Source organism: Cryptomeria japonica, chromosome 7 (assembly GCF_030272615.1).
Source record: "Cryptomeria japonica chromosome 7, Sugi_1.0, whole genome shotgun sequence".
Lineage (NCBI taxonomy): Eukaryota > Viridiplantae > Streptophyta > Pinopsida > Cupressales > Cupressaceae > Cryptomeria > Cryptomeria japonica.
The window spans coordinates 123,580,575-123,595,131 of record NC_081411.1 but is presented as its reverse complement, the minus strand read 5'-3'; the positions used below and the strand labels follow the sequence as shown (position 1 = coordinate 123,595,131).

At 34.8% G+C, this 14,557-nt stretch overlaps 1 protein-coding gene across 4 annotated transcripts; it reads left to right on the top strand.

The window, feature by feature from the left end:
* The first annotated feature begins 2,733 nt into the window (after window positions 1-2,733).
* LOC131056333 (probable E3 ubiquitin-protein ligase RZFP34) lies at window positions 2,734-13,938 on the top strand. Of its 4 annotated transcripts, none has more exons than XM_059209142.1 (13): window positions 2,734-10,091; window positions 10,237-10,773; window positions 11,366-11,453; window positions 11,551-11,610; window positions 11,747-11,779; window positions 11,885-11,962; window positions 12,103-12,146; window positions 12,257-12,297; window positions 12,438-12,520; window positions 12,658-12,749; window positions 12,870-12,939; window positions 13,118-13,159; window positions 13,364-13,938. In XM_059209142.1, the coding sequence occupies exons 2-13, from the start codon at window positions 10,625-10,627 to the stop codon at window positions 13,481-13,483; spliced, it is 900 nt and encodes a 299-aa protein (XP_059065125.1). In that variant the 5' UTR covers window positions 2,734-10,091; window positions 10,237-10,624; the 3' UTR covers window positions 13,484-13,938. The 4 variants fall into 4 exon arrangements, with proteins under 4 accessions (XP_059065125.1, XP_057846670.1, XP_057846676.1 ...); XM_057990693.2 differs by having other exon boundaries at window positions 2,743-2,976; window positions 10,608-10,773; XM_057990698.2 differs by having other exon boundaries at window positions 2,743-3,067; window positions 10,608-10,773.
* Window positions 13,939-14,557: the final 619 nt, after the last annotated feature.

The following is a 14,557-nucleotide window of genomic DNA, read 5'->3' as shown; positions in this document are numbered from 1 at the left end:
CCAAATAGGTAAAAACCACGGTGAGATGAGAGTCACAAGGATAGCTATCTGAACTCTTATGAAGTTCGCCCTTTTAGGAGCCAAGCCTATTAAAGCTTTACAATAAGTCTTGTTAAGAACTAATTCCGGTTAGGAATTACCCGGTTAAGGGATTTACAAATATGCCTTGATGAAAAGCATAATACCCTGTTAGGAGTAACCTCGCTGGAGGATTTAAGAATCCAAGTTAATGGACCACCTTGTTAGAGGATTTAATGAGTAACCAAACTTGTTAGAGCTTACTCGGTTAAGTAATTTCACTTCTGCGGTAATTGTTAGAAAACAACATGTTTTCATAGCATTACATTTGCTTGATTAGATCCTTTTAAGCTTCAATCTGCCTTCACTCAAAGTGCAGATCCATTCACCTGTTAGGCAACTACACACTCAACAGGTTTCTGCCAATCTTGCCAACAACTTTTACAAACAACTTCATCGACCTTAAACACAAATCAATTAGGTCGGTAACACAACAAAAACCTCATTCTCATCATCGAGATTACAAACAAGTCAGTACAATCTTGACCATTTAGAAATCATAACAATCTCTTCATATTCTTCAAGAAAATTCCAACCGCTCTATGATCACCACTTCATTGGACTTTGTAACTCATCACGCACTGTGCATTAGATGCAATCCACTCCGCTCCTTCCCTAGACAATATAAACAAACACACCAAAACAATTTGAACTTATCCTCATATAGTGATCACACGTGTCTCCATTATTACCACTCATCAGATAATAAACCAACAAACTTGATCGGTTGGGGTTTAACAACTGATAGGGTTTATCAGTTACATTGCATAGAAAGGTTTAACCCTTTTACACCGGTTTACCGGTTCAACTCACAAACTTAACATACCAATTTACAACATCTTCCACAAATCTCTTCTTACCGGTTACTAGCCAATATCAAAAACAACAATATCAACAATAACATGAATACCATTACCGGTTCAATTGACATCAATGACAACATATCATTAATGCAATCTCTATGCAAAATGCCAACAAACTAAAAATGCCAACACATTCAATTTGTAAGGGAAAGTTGCCACTTGATCTCCAAATATTAATAATTGTTAGCACCACTTCTTAACATCTTCAAGACTGCTCTACAACAAGGTTTCCTTCTTTATCTCAAACAACACATCCTACACCTAGTATGCTAAGATTCCCTCTAATTGCTCCATCAAAATTCATCTTCATCCTGTCTATAAAAATAAATTACCACTTATCATTTGAATACAAATTAATAAAAAATCAACTCTATAAACTTTTTCAAAAAACTATATATATTTGTATCATTTAGAATACTTGTCATTTAAAATACTTATATATCTTCATCCTATCTCTACAAATAAATTACTACTTATCATTTGAATGCAAATTAATTAAAAAACAACTCTATAATTTTTTTCAAAAAACTATATATTCGTTGGCTTATGTCATTTAATGTCTTTCTTATTAGCTGTTTGCTACAATTATTGTTCCCTGTTGGCATTGTACTCAATCTATGTTATGATGTATTATTTTCTAGCTGCTTTGGTAGCTGCTATTATATGTAATCCCGCTTCGTTTCAATATATATAAAAAATACTTCACCTATTTTTCATATTTAAATTGAATTCCATTAAAACCATAAAAGAAAATTAAATTTACTCTTAACCATTTTCAACATACCCTTCCGGGTGGTCTCATGGTGAAATTGACTAGGGGAAAGGACCCAGTAGTTGTGCACCCTAACTTCGCGCTTCTCAAAATCCTACTTGGAAATTTCAAATCACTCCGAATTTTTTACAGCAGCTTACTTGACAAGTGTCATGCTTATAACTAAGGTTTCAAGGCCACATCATCAAATATGATGCCACATCAACATGCTTTTTGCCAAGGTGTCCAAAACAACCCCCAAAAAAAGTGAGACCAATAGGCGTGCAAAAGAGGCCCCAATAGTTGTGCAGCTAACATGGCATCACCTAATTGGTTACTTTTTACAATATTAGTACATTTCTTAACAACTATTGATACATTTCCTAACAACTGTTGGTACATTTCCTAACAAAAAATGATATTTTTTGTTTCAAACAATAGGTTTTATTTGTTCAATTTTTGGAACAAAAGGTATCAACAACCCTCACACAATTGGTACATGCTCAACTAATGGGTCCTTTCCCCTATTTGTTAATGAGCCCACTCGAAATCAAGTCTTGTTAAGTGCAAGGCTCCAATATCATAAGAAATGAAATTGAAATTGAAATCGTGTTGAATTATATTGGCCCACTTGAAATCAAGTCATGTTAAGTGCAAGGCTCCAATATCCTTGAAATTGTGTTGGATTCCCCCAAACGACTTTGTAAAGAGAAAATCATCCATCCAAAGAAACCTTTTCACCTTCACTTACCTGTCACGTTTTGGTTGTTTAAGACCTCAGCAACCTTATAATTCGTTGCAAATAGGGACACTGCAAGTAACCTCGTGTCCAGTTCCAAAAAAATTTCAACGGTATCAGAACAGCACTTCCCATAGGATAAGATTGGTGGTGGGGCCAAGGTGCTGTCATCCCAGAACTGGTGCATCGTCAGCACATATCCTTCCACGAAGATATTTTGGAAAAGAGTGGCATCAGAATTCTTCAGGTACATCTGCTTTATATATTATTTATCCCGGGTTTCCGTAATAATCTAAAAAACCGCTCTTCAGAAACGCCTGCGGTCGGCACCGCGTATAAAACCCTCTTGTCCTCATAAAACCCTCTTGTCCTCCTTGATCACTTGTGTTCGTTCGTCTTATCCGCAAAAAGATTGCTGTTCAATTTACTTGTTCTATTTATTAATTAAGAAAAAGAGTCAAAACAAGAAGCAAAAGCGGGTTTGCAGAAACAGATTGGCGATTTTCATCTAAACAGAAAAGCGGATTTCGTCGAAGCAGCTCGAGGTTTTTTAACCGTAGCGATTGTGTTGGATGATTGATTTGTAGTTTTATTTTCCTAACTATTTTGTGTGCCGGTTTTTTCTCTAGATCAGAGGTACTCTTTGTTTTTTTGTTTTTTTTCATCTAGGTTTTCTTTGTCTGAATTTCTGATTTCACTGGTAAAACATGATATATGCTGTTTCTTTTTTCATTTTTCTTTGTGTTGAATCGATACAAAAAAAAGACAGCAAAAAATTCTCCAGATTACACTCAGCGCAAGAATTTAATTTTTCCCCCCTACTTAAACTAAGAAAGTAAATTTCTAGGTAAAATGGACATTTAGCCTCGCATTAGTATATATAACTCCTAATTATATATTAAAGGAAAATTAAAGGTGGATAAGTTTTTGGTTATTTGCCTCCTGGACATACCTTGGGAGGATTTTTAATTCTAGGGTTTACAGAATTTTATAAAATAAAAATAAAAATGTTTAGAATCTTGCTGGGGCGACCTTGATGATGACAACTTTTAATGCCTTCTAGATTTAATCGATCTGAAGGATCTGTCGATCTATTAGGACTTTCGGTCCGTTGGGCCTGTTAAAGTGTGTACAGGCAGTGCAATTTGTATAGAATTGGCTGTTGTGATATTGGAATTGTCTTTGTTATGCTGTCCTCTTAGTTTTGTACCCTTCCCACCGGAAGTACCTTAGAAACAATTTTGGCAATAATGAGTCTGAGAAGCAGGCATAAACATGGTATGGATTTTCTACAGCACATACTGCGGTGTATGTTGGTTGAATAAACTAGATCCATGAAATTATTATCTTTGTTCTTATACAAAGAAATAATGACATCAGAATAAAATGTTGGATTAAACTAGATCCTGGACATTTTATGTATGTTTTTTGCCTTACAAATAGCGGCATCAGATCTGGTGGATGAAGATTAAGGGAAATAAAAACCTTGGGAGCGTCTTTCAAATATGAATGAGATCCAAGTCTTTAGAAGAAGGCTAAGATCAAACTTAAACATGTTACGCAATCAGCAATATTATTTCAATATGAGTTTGTCTAATATCATGGTAGGTATGAATTGTTCATTATTAAAACAACTAAATGAGCAATCATCATCATTTGGGTCTTCATAAAAACCATCATCATCATTCCTGACGTCATATGATATAGGTAGACTATAAGAACACCAAGGAGTGCCATTGGCACTTGCACTAAAAGTATGTTGGCTAATTGACTGTTAAAAAAATGAATTGTTAGGTGGCGGGAGCATCCAAGTCAGCTAGCTGTGGCTCTATAGCCCACAATATTTGTTGACTCTTGTAGTCGTTTTGTTTGTGCAAAAGAAAGTAAAATTTGAAACGCACGTAAACTAAATCTTCATTTTCTGATGACAATTGTTGTACTTTATTGAGCTGATGGAGCATGCACAGGAATCCATTCAAATTATGATGAATTGGCAACTAAAGGAGGCAAAGTAGAGAGTTAGAGCTATAAAATTATAAACTTCAAGCTTGAAAAACATTTTGTAAGTTTAGTGACATAAGACTTCGATTGCTGGAGGCTATAACTGTTGGAATTTTTGGCTATGGAGGTATCATCAATCGTGAGCATCTTTATTATACTTGCCATGGAGAGTGGGAATGGTTTGGCTATTTCAGTGTATAAAATAAACAAATTCATTTGTGATTGCATGTCACAATTAGGACTAAGAAATAGTTTAGCAAATACTAGATTATACCTTTGCTAGCTTCCGTATCTTTGTATGGTGCAGCCCTCTTCAGCAAAGGAAGGATTTTAGTGTTGGAGTATATTAGTATTAGTGCAAAGGCAAGAAGATGCAATGGGTGATCATTTTGTTAGTTTTCTCTATAGGAATTGTGTGCATCAATTTGAATAAAATTTCTTAAGGACCTTGCTTATTCTCATTCATGATGGCCTTTATCTTCTCAATCATTGAGTTGATGCCATCATATACCTCTCCGAGGCATGGCTTATTAATGTCAGTATAATGAATTGTATTCATGATGGGCTTGGTGAAACTAAGAATATTCCACACAATCTGATTACGTGTTCTCTAAGATCAGTTTTTTAATATTTGTTGGCCTTTTATTGTTAGATTGTTTCCATAGCAAACAAAGCTTGCTGATGGCCATGTTAGAAAGTGCCTCTCACACCTTCACAAGTCGTCTCACAAGAAAATTTTTTGGGAGGTGAATTCTTTATTATTCACCTATTTAAAAATTGAATTGTAAAAAAAAAAGAAAGCAAAGAAAACATACTAAATTGTACTTTTTTGTGGTATTCATTTGAATGTATGAGCTTATACATTTGACACTAAATTTACTGCAAATCCAAATATATGTCCCACCACTTGGAACATATCGTATTATACAAACATGCTTCCATAATGGTGAATTTGAGTCTGCTTTTAAGTGGGGTTGGCCCAGCTAGAACAGGCTGCCATTTTAATCCCTGTGATAACAAGTGTGGAAGACAACATATTCCAAACAAATTGAAACAAAACTTATGTACTAATTCATTTAGATGGAGAAAAATGAAAAACAAAGCAAGGAGTTTAGTTTTGGAAGAAAAAATGAGTAAAAAATTACAAAACAACTTATCTCCAATCTAAGAATTTTCATCCATTGTCTCCTTGGCAATGAATGGTCTCTTGTATGAGTGTAGGAATAGCAGTTCAACTGCTCTGAAAACTTAAGTGATCAATCTTAATCTCTATTTTGCAATAACAAGCAAGAACGAAGGTTCAGCAAGTGTCTTTGCTTTGAATATTTTGTTTTCAGAATGAAAATTTCTTTCTGTGGTACAAGGTGTTTAGAGGTCAATTTTTCACTTAGAGTTGATTGTTTTAGGTTGGATAGCTAACCTAGCAGGTCAAAAAGAAGGGAAACAAAAAAAAGAAAAAGGAAAAGAAAAATGTGCTGGGTTTCTTCCCAAGTTTTCTGCAGGTATTATGAGGCGCACCACGGTTCCTAAACTGGGACTTGGATACAGGCAGCTGTGGGTCTTTACAGGTAACAGAGTTAAGAACTTGATACAAACAAATCAATACGCCAAATTTGACAATGCTAACAACCAGCTCACATGAGCTATGCAGCTTCAAGGAAAACAAATTAGAACCAACATGGAACTGTATAACACTGTATAATTTTCAGGTAAGTAAACAATCAATCAAATTTCTAAAAATCTAAAGGGCAACAACACACAAAATGGCTGGTAACTAGTTGAGATTAAAAACTACTTATAGGTAAACTAGCCTTAAGAAGAAAACAAAGAATCAACAACTTGCAAGAAACATACAGAATTCTAGAAGCAGATTTGAACACAGAATGCATTAGAATGTGTAGATAACTAGATTTAAGCAGAACACAGAAAAGTCATAGATGGATGTATCAGAAACCTGTAAAGAGTCGTAACATGCAAAATGAATACCTGCAGAATAAAATATGTAAGTAGTTTGTAACTTAAATAAAACAGAAGAAGAAACATGCTACCTACTCTTTTAAGCACAGATATTTGCAGTCACAATCAGGATAATCAATCAAATTGTTGAGAATATTTTCAGAATTTGACATTCACAAGAACACTCATTTGTAAAATCAATGAAACATTAATATGTCCTACGGATGAATTTAGTGATGCACCTTTCTTCATTTACCATTTACGCTTAGATGTTATGCATCGTGAAGCAATTTTCTTTAATATCAAAGGTATTATTATACCGAGAGGCATCTACAATGACATCAAAATGTCCGTAAACAAAAATCCATTTTTGAAACAATTTGACATGCAAACGACGGGTAAATGCATGAAACATGCCATGTTTCAGTTTTTGTGGAGGGGTTATATTTTTACTCCAAATAAAATAGAACCCTTGCCACTTGTCTCCAACTAGATTCACTGCTTTTTGCATGCAGCAGTTTAATGGATTTGTATTCTTGGTGTTTAATATTTTAGAAGAACATTTATTTTACAGATGATTCTCTTCTATCATAAGATATCCCTCGGCATATTTTGCATATATTTTTTAAATATAGGTGTACTAGTTTATTAGCCCATTCATTATGCTGAGAGGCATCTACAATGACATCAAAATGTCCGTAAACAAAAATCAATTTTTGAAACAATTTGACATGCAAATGACGGGTAAATGCATGAAATATGCCACGTTTCAGCTTTTGTGGAGGTGTTATTTTATTACTCCAAATAAAATAGAACCCTCGCCACTTGTCTCCAGTTAGATTCACAGCTTTTTGCATACATGACTTTAATGGATTTGTATTCTTGGTGTTTAGTATTTTAGAAGAACATTTAGTTTACAAATGATTCTCTTCTATTATAAGACATCTTTCGGCATATTTTACATATATTTTTTAATATAGGTATATACTAGTTATGCCGAGAGGCATCTACAAAGACATACAAATATCCGTAAACAAAAAATTGATTTTGAATAAATTTGACGTGTAGATGACAAGTAAATGCATTCATGTTTCAGTTTCTCTATAAGTACTATTTTATTACTTCGAATAAAATAGAATCATTGCCACTTGTCTCTAAGTATATGAAACGGCTACATCTTTAATGAGAGTGAAAGAGTGCAGCATTATTCAGCTCCATGTCCTTCTTTACGATTAATAATCATGCAAGACAATTATGTGATATGTCTCGGCATTATTTTATGTATATTTTTTTTAGAATATAGGTATACTAGTTGTTAGAGCCTATTTAAAGGCTAACCAATTTTTGTGTTGGATGTTATGTATTTGAATAACCTTTTTTCTTGTCAATTTCTATCAATGTTTAAACCTTCTTTTGGAAGCTTTACTTTTGAGCACAACTTTTCTGATGAAAAGTGAAAATTTAAGTAATTTTTATAATTTAATTATTTAAGTGAGAAGCTTTCCTTGCATCTAAGCAAATTCAGAATTAGTGATGTCTGCTATCTCCTTTGTAAACAACTTGGAATTAATGCAAACAAATAGAGTGATCATCAGGAAACAAGATCTTTTTGAATGTTATTTTTGTTTTCTAATTTGGAGAAGATACTTAAGTTCTTACAATTAGAATAAAAAGTCTGTATTTAATGAATTTAGCAACTTGAGTGATTGTTGTGTTTTTAATATTTTATATGTTGCAGCCTTAAGGTGATATTATTGTCAAACTTGCAACTCGTCCATAACGTGTAGTTACGCATGTAGCATAGTATATAGGGAAAAACATTGCACCATGTAACTCTGATTTGATGTCTGGATTCTTTGATTATAAAGATGTGTGATCACCCTGAGTGAAGAGGTATTTTGCATTTTTTTGGGGTATGCTCTAAACTTTTGTAGTACAGTAACTTAGACTAAAATAGCTTGTCCTCTCTAAGAAGTATTAAGTGCCTGGAAACAAGAATCTTGGGGTTGTTACTGTGAACAGACATAGCTCTTTGTCGATAACAAATAATGAACTGAGGGTTTATTTGGGTGTTTTTGTCAACACATCCAAGTTTCCCTTACCCTAAAGTAGACATTTGTGTTACCATTAGGACATGGAACTGAGAGCATTATATTAGGATTTACTGCATAAAGGTCATGAGAGTTACAGAAGTATAAAGATACTAGGGGAATAGCAGGATTTGTTCAACCAAAAGAGATGCACAGAAATGATGCAGAGACTTGAGAAGAGTAACACGCCCAGAAGCTGAGAGCCATCTATGAGTCCAGTGAGAGGCTCTCTTGTGAAACTTGTCCAAGATATCCTGCCATAGTCTTTTTGAAGGTGATCCAACTACAATAGGAATACCAAGGTAAGTAAAAGGAAGGGAGCCAATCTGAAATCTCAAAATCCTTGCAATCCTATCTTGGATAGGCTTATTAGGAGTATTAAAGAAGAATATTGAGGACTTTTCCTCATTAATCCGTTGCCCCGAAGCCATCAAATAAATGTCCAGAGCCTTTCTGAAATTAACAGCTTCCTTAACTCTAGCAAGACCCATCAAAGCAGTGTCATCCACAAATTGCAAGTGTGAGTGGGAAGGTATTTGATTACCCCAGTTCCACCCCTCAATTAGACCAGCCCTCACCTGAGATTTTATAAATCTCCCCAAATCTTCAGCCATCAGAATAAAGAGGTATGGGGAAAGAGGCTATCTTGACTATTCAACTTGGCTATGTTTCGGTTGTATTTTCCTCAAGTCTTTCTCATAATCTTCTCCTTTGTTCCTTTTGCTTGATGGTCCTTAAAGATTGCTTGATCTCATGGTTTTGACCACCTTGTGGCCTTTTCTCTTCTTTATTGGGATCCAACAACATGAATCACTCAAATCGGACCCAATTTATTTTAAGGCAATTATGCCAAATGTTTATTTAAATTTGAGGAGTGAAAGCTTCTGGAATTTAACTTTTTGAGTGTAGCTTTGTTGGTATTTATGTCTACTCAAGCTTAGGTTCACTGATTAGAAAATATTAATAAAGTAGTCAGGCATCAAATATGGTAAAGAAACAAACTTGGAGAGTCATCTTTTATGATATCTTATGTCAAGAGAATAAATTGAGTTTGTTAGGATAAAATGTCATAAACAAAGAGAAGAGCAAGAGGGGAGAATTCTGTTTCCAGCACAGTTTTGTTTTTGCCTGTCGGGGGTTAACTGATGATTTTAAAACCTTATCTTAATCAATAAGGTGAAGTCACAGGAAACATATGTTTTCTGTCTGTTCCTGCCCTTAGGGTGAAGAAATTTATTTGATTATGAATTTACAAGGCATGTCCTCATGTAAGGCTTTATGCATTGTAAATGCTCATAACTTGGCAAGATTTTCAGAATATTCTGTTGGTTTTTTATCAGCTTCAATGCCCATTAATGCATTCTGAAACATTTGATATAGCAAAACAAGAAATTTTCTGTGATACCAAACGAGAAAAATCAAAAAGAATTTATTCTTGTAGCGGTGTGTTTAGAATCTTGAGCTGCAGGTTTTCAAGTACCAAAGTATTCAACAAGTGGATGGGCGGCAAACTACCTACCAGGCCACCATACCACACTTTGACTGCAAGCAGAAATAGCCATGTCCAAGTGTTTATACTGCTGCAGTCTACAGTGCCCCCATTCCTCACAATGGTTATCATTGTTTCTTGCCTTATCTTGATTTTTTGTTTTTCCCTCTCTTCATGTGCTTGATCTGTTTCTTCTCTTTTCTTTCACCAGAAACGGAGGTCCTGTCCCTGAACTATTGCATTTGGGCTGATTGCCTTGATTTCTTTAGGTGTGAGACTGCATCAAGTGATCGTGCGGCAAAGCTTATGTTCCTGGACTCAAACAAATTAGTTTCAAACTGCAACCTGACAACTCTTCAAAGTTGTAATACTGAAGATTTATTCAGGAGATGATTGAGTTTCCAGTTGGACTTAAATTGTTAGCATGCTGTATCATCCATGGAAAATTGGATGAATGAAGCTGTTCACCATTATGCTTGGATTTTGTGCTTGCTGACTTGGATTGCTATGGAGCACTGTGATCAGAGTGGGGCAATTCAAAGAGATTTGGCCGGTGTTCTTAGATGGATGCTGACCAATGTCTGCAATGTTGGAATTTATTTAGAACTGTAAAACTGACTTTAAACTACTTCTTATGCAGGTACAGGGCTGTGAACAATGTGTCCAAGTATGGAGGTTCTTCCCGAGCATTTGGCCACAAAAGGATGTGATGAGCCTTTAGAACTTGTCTCAACTTCAAAAATGAGGGATATGCAATCAGTGAATGAAAGCCTTGAAAAGCTAGATGTAGGATATGGTCAATATGGGTGAGTAAGCCACTGTATTTGCGTGAATTTTTAAAAAATATATATGGATACACTTTAATTTTTTACTTTTATATGTGCAAATTGTAAACAAGAGAACAAACTTCTAGTTTCTACAACATTTGTTACAAGTCCTTCCTTTTCGGTGTTATGTATGATATATCTCAACTGGTTTACAGGTCATATACAGAGTAAGTTGCAGAATTGTTGGTAGCTAGCACATTTATATCAAAAACAATAATTTGATACTTATAAAATAAATAAGGAGGTAGTGCATAACATTGTTTGTAATGGTATAGCATTGGTCCTGTAGCTAGTTCATATTTTTGTGTGGCGCTAATGAACTTAACTACAAAGTTAGGAAGAACTAATTAATTCTTTAGACTAAAACCCGTCTATTTGTTAAATTCTTGTGGTTCTTATGGCTTTATGTGTCCTTCATACAAAGAAATGAAATTCCATGTTTTATTTGCTAGTTTTAACTACAGTTAGCATACACTTTCAGAGCACTTCAATACTGTTTATTTCATCTTTCTCTATGAATTATTAGTAAGTACCAAACTTAATACTGTTTTATCTGTCCTTTTGATGACAGTTGTTCCCATTATAGACGGAGGTGTAGTATCAGGGCTCCATGTTGCAATGAGATCTTTGATTGCAGACATTGCCACAATGAGGCAAAGGTAGTCTTCCATGTCTGTTTGTAAATGGTTGTTATGGTCTTCTCTATTCATTCTATAAATTCAAAATGTGTTTTAATGGTTCAAAATGTTTTTACAGAATGCTGTGGATGTTAATCCACAAGAGAGTCACGACATTCCTCGTCATGAGGTGCAGCAGGTAATGCTGCTTTTCCATTTGAGTGAAGCGCCTTTCTATTTGAGTGAGATTTAGCTTTGCACCATGTACATTATTTGCAATTGCTTTATATGTGGGGCTTAGCTGCAAGTTACAATGTTTGTTATTGCTTTTTCAGGTCATCTGTTCAGTATGTGGCACTGAACAAGATGTAAGTGCCTAACCTTTGGTATAATTCTGTCGGCTGATAATAAAATGTGCTTTTAGCAAGTTTTCCTAACTTATTTAATCTCTTTTTACTTTATGATGAACTCAGGTTAAGCAAATATGTGTCAACTGTGGGGTGTGTATGGGCAAATACTTCTGTGAGATCTGCAAGTTCTATGATGATGATGTAAGTCCACTGTCCCCATTATTTGTCACCTAGTTTGATTATGGAATATTCTTCAGATGTATTGAAAAATTCCGACCTGTTATATTTGGGAATGTGGTTGGGGTATGGACTGAACATGACCTTGTTGATTGATCTTTCAGCTCTCAAAGCAGCAATACCACTGTGATGGTTGTGGTATTTGTAGGTGAGTTTCTATTACGCACGTTCTCTCAGGTTTCATGTATTTTGGGCGATTATAGTTGAAGTATGTGATCTTCTTAGGTCTAAATGTTTCTGGTAACTACTTTTCTACAGAACTGGGGGACAAGATAATTTCTTTCACTGCTACAAATGTGGTATGTATATTGTAAATGAGAATTGTTTGCAGTCTGTTTTTTCATCTCATTACTGGACTTGGTTCATGGAAATCACATCTTTTGCATAAGGATGTATTATATGCTGTGAGTCTCAACATATCAATCTCTTTCTTCTGAAGGTTGCTGCTATTCAGTTGCATTGAAGGATTGCCATCCTTGTGTAGAAAGAGCAATGCATCATAACTGCCCAGTTTGCTTTGAGGTGGGTTGTGTGTGGATATCTTTTTGCCTGTGTATCTGATTACATAAATGGAAGTTGAAATAGTTAATTGATGATATTGCAATACATCATTGAATTTCTAATATCTGAAATATCTGTATCGATTTATTCATTTGTAGTTTTTGTTCGAATCTACAAGGGATATTAGTGTACTCCCATGTGGCCATACCATTCATATGCACTGTCTGAAGGAGATGCATCAGCATCTGCAGTAAGTTTCGCTCGTACAGGCTTATGTTCTCTTTAACATGGTGGCAAGTCTAGATTGTTTCACGAGTATTTGTGAAGGCTTTTGTCTGACATATTTCATTTTATTCTTGGTATTTTGCAGGTTTTCATGCCCTGTTTGCTCCAAATCAGTTTGTGACATGTCAAGAGTATGGGAAAAACTTGATGAAGAGGTAATTTTCTAATGTAGTAATTGTTTTAAATATACCGGTCTATTAATATAGCATGGTTTTCTAGGAAAAACATGTGAGGCAAATTTTTTTTTCTTCCTAGTTGATTTGTGTTATTAAAAACCTAAAATTCCTGCTATGTAACTGTATTACTGAATATGGACTATATGAAATATTTCAGGTTGCATCAACACCAATGCCCGCATCCTACCAGAATAAAAAGGTATTTTACAGATGAATTTGGATCGTCTATGCTTACTTCTCTGAATGAGAATCATAGACTCACAAAGAAAGAAAACTATTCTTTATTTTATATTTCATTTTTGTTAACAAGTTAATACTTTTAATTACTTACTTTTGCACTGCCTATAATACTCGAATCTAAAGTGGATAAACATTTGTTACTGGGAACACTGGTTTTTAACAGGTCTGGATTTTATGCAATGACTGTGGCGCTACTTCAGAAGTTAAATTTCATATTGTCGCACACAAGTGTGCAAATTGCAACTCGTACAATACACGGCAGACTAGAGGTTGCTCTCTATAAAACGTGTGTCATAACTCATACCTAATGGCATTGCTTTAATATCTTAGTGTTGACCTGCCTGAGGTGTAGCTTTCTTCCAACGCGAAAATCAGGTGAAGTCTGAAGTCATGCTGTGATGGTGGAAACTGCTTATTTAGTTTTTGCCATGACCATCTCTGCTATAGTGTATGCTGTAATGCATACATTTAAGAAAGTCAATTGCAACATTGCCAATGTCCTGCAAAGATGTTTTGCGGCAGAATTGTGTAAGCAGCATTTGTAATATAGGTCTGTGAACATATATTAGACCTGCTAGGACAACTTGAGGGATTTGCATTGCAGGTCTAAGAACATATGTGAGACCTGTTAGGGAGAAAAACTTAAATAGAGTTTTTGGTATGACACACATGCTATGATAGCATCGTATTCCCTGTACATTGTAAAATCTTTAAGCTGATTGAAGCATTTGGTTTGTAGATTTGGGTGCTTGATTCTTTTTAGTGAAATATTCCTGGGTTTTATGTTGGAATCCATGTTGCCCGTTTGAGTTTATGTGAAGTTGTTTGCCGAGTTTTTGTTTCCCAGGTTTGCCATGGCCGGGTCTGGTCATATCATATAAATATACCATAATTTACGGAAGTGTGCGAAATTAAATGAATTTTACGGAGTGTGAAAATTGCAGCTGTGTGGGCAATGTTTAAAGTCGAAATGTTGGGTACTGTATATTAAATGTTTCCATGAAGTTCTGGAGGATTCCCGAACATTTATGCACTCCCAGATTTAAAATTTCAATAATTTATAAGCACGCTAGATGGGTTTAACTAAACTATAAGATACATTACAGGACTTCTTCCTCAAGAGATTCACATACAAATTGCATATCCTTTCACACTCTCTGTTCCTCTTTATCTTTGGTTACTTAGAGGATCAAAATGATATTCATACGATCCATTTGAATATTTTATTAGGTAACTAAAAAGCGTTATTTTGAAAGCATAATGTAAAATGCCAAACTAACATTTTTCTTCTCTTGAAGAAAGTTAATTTCCTTTATTTGGAGCCAAATTTACTCTATTTGGAGCCATGAAATAATAA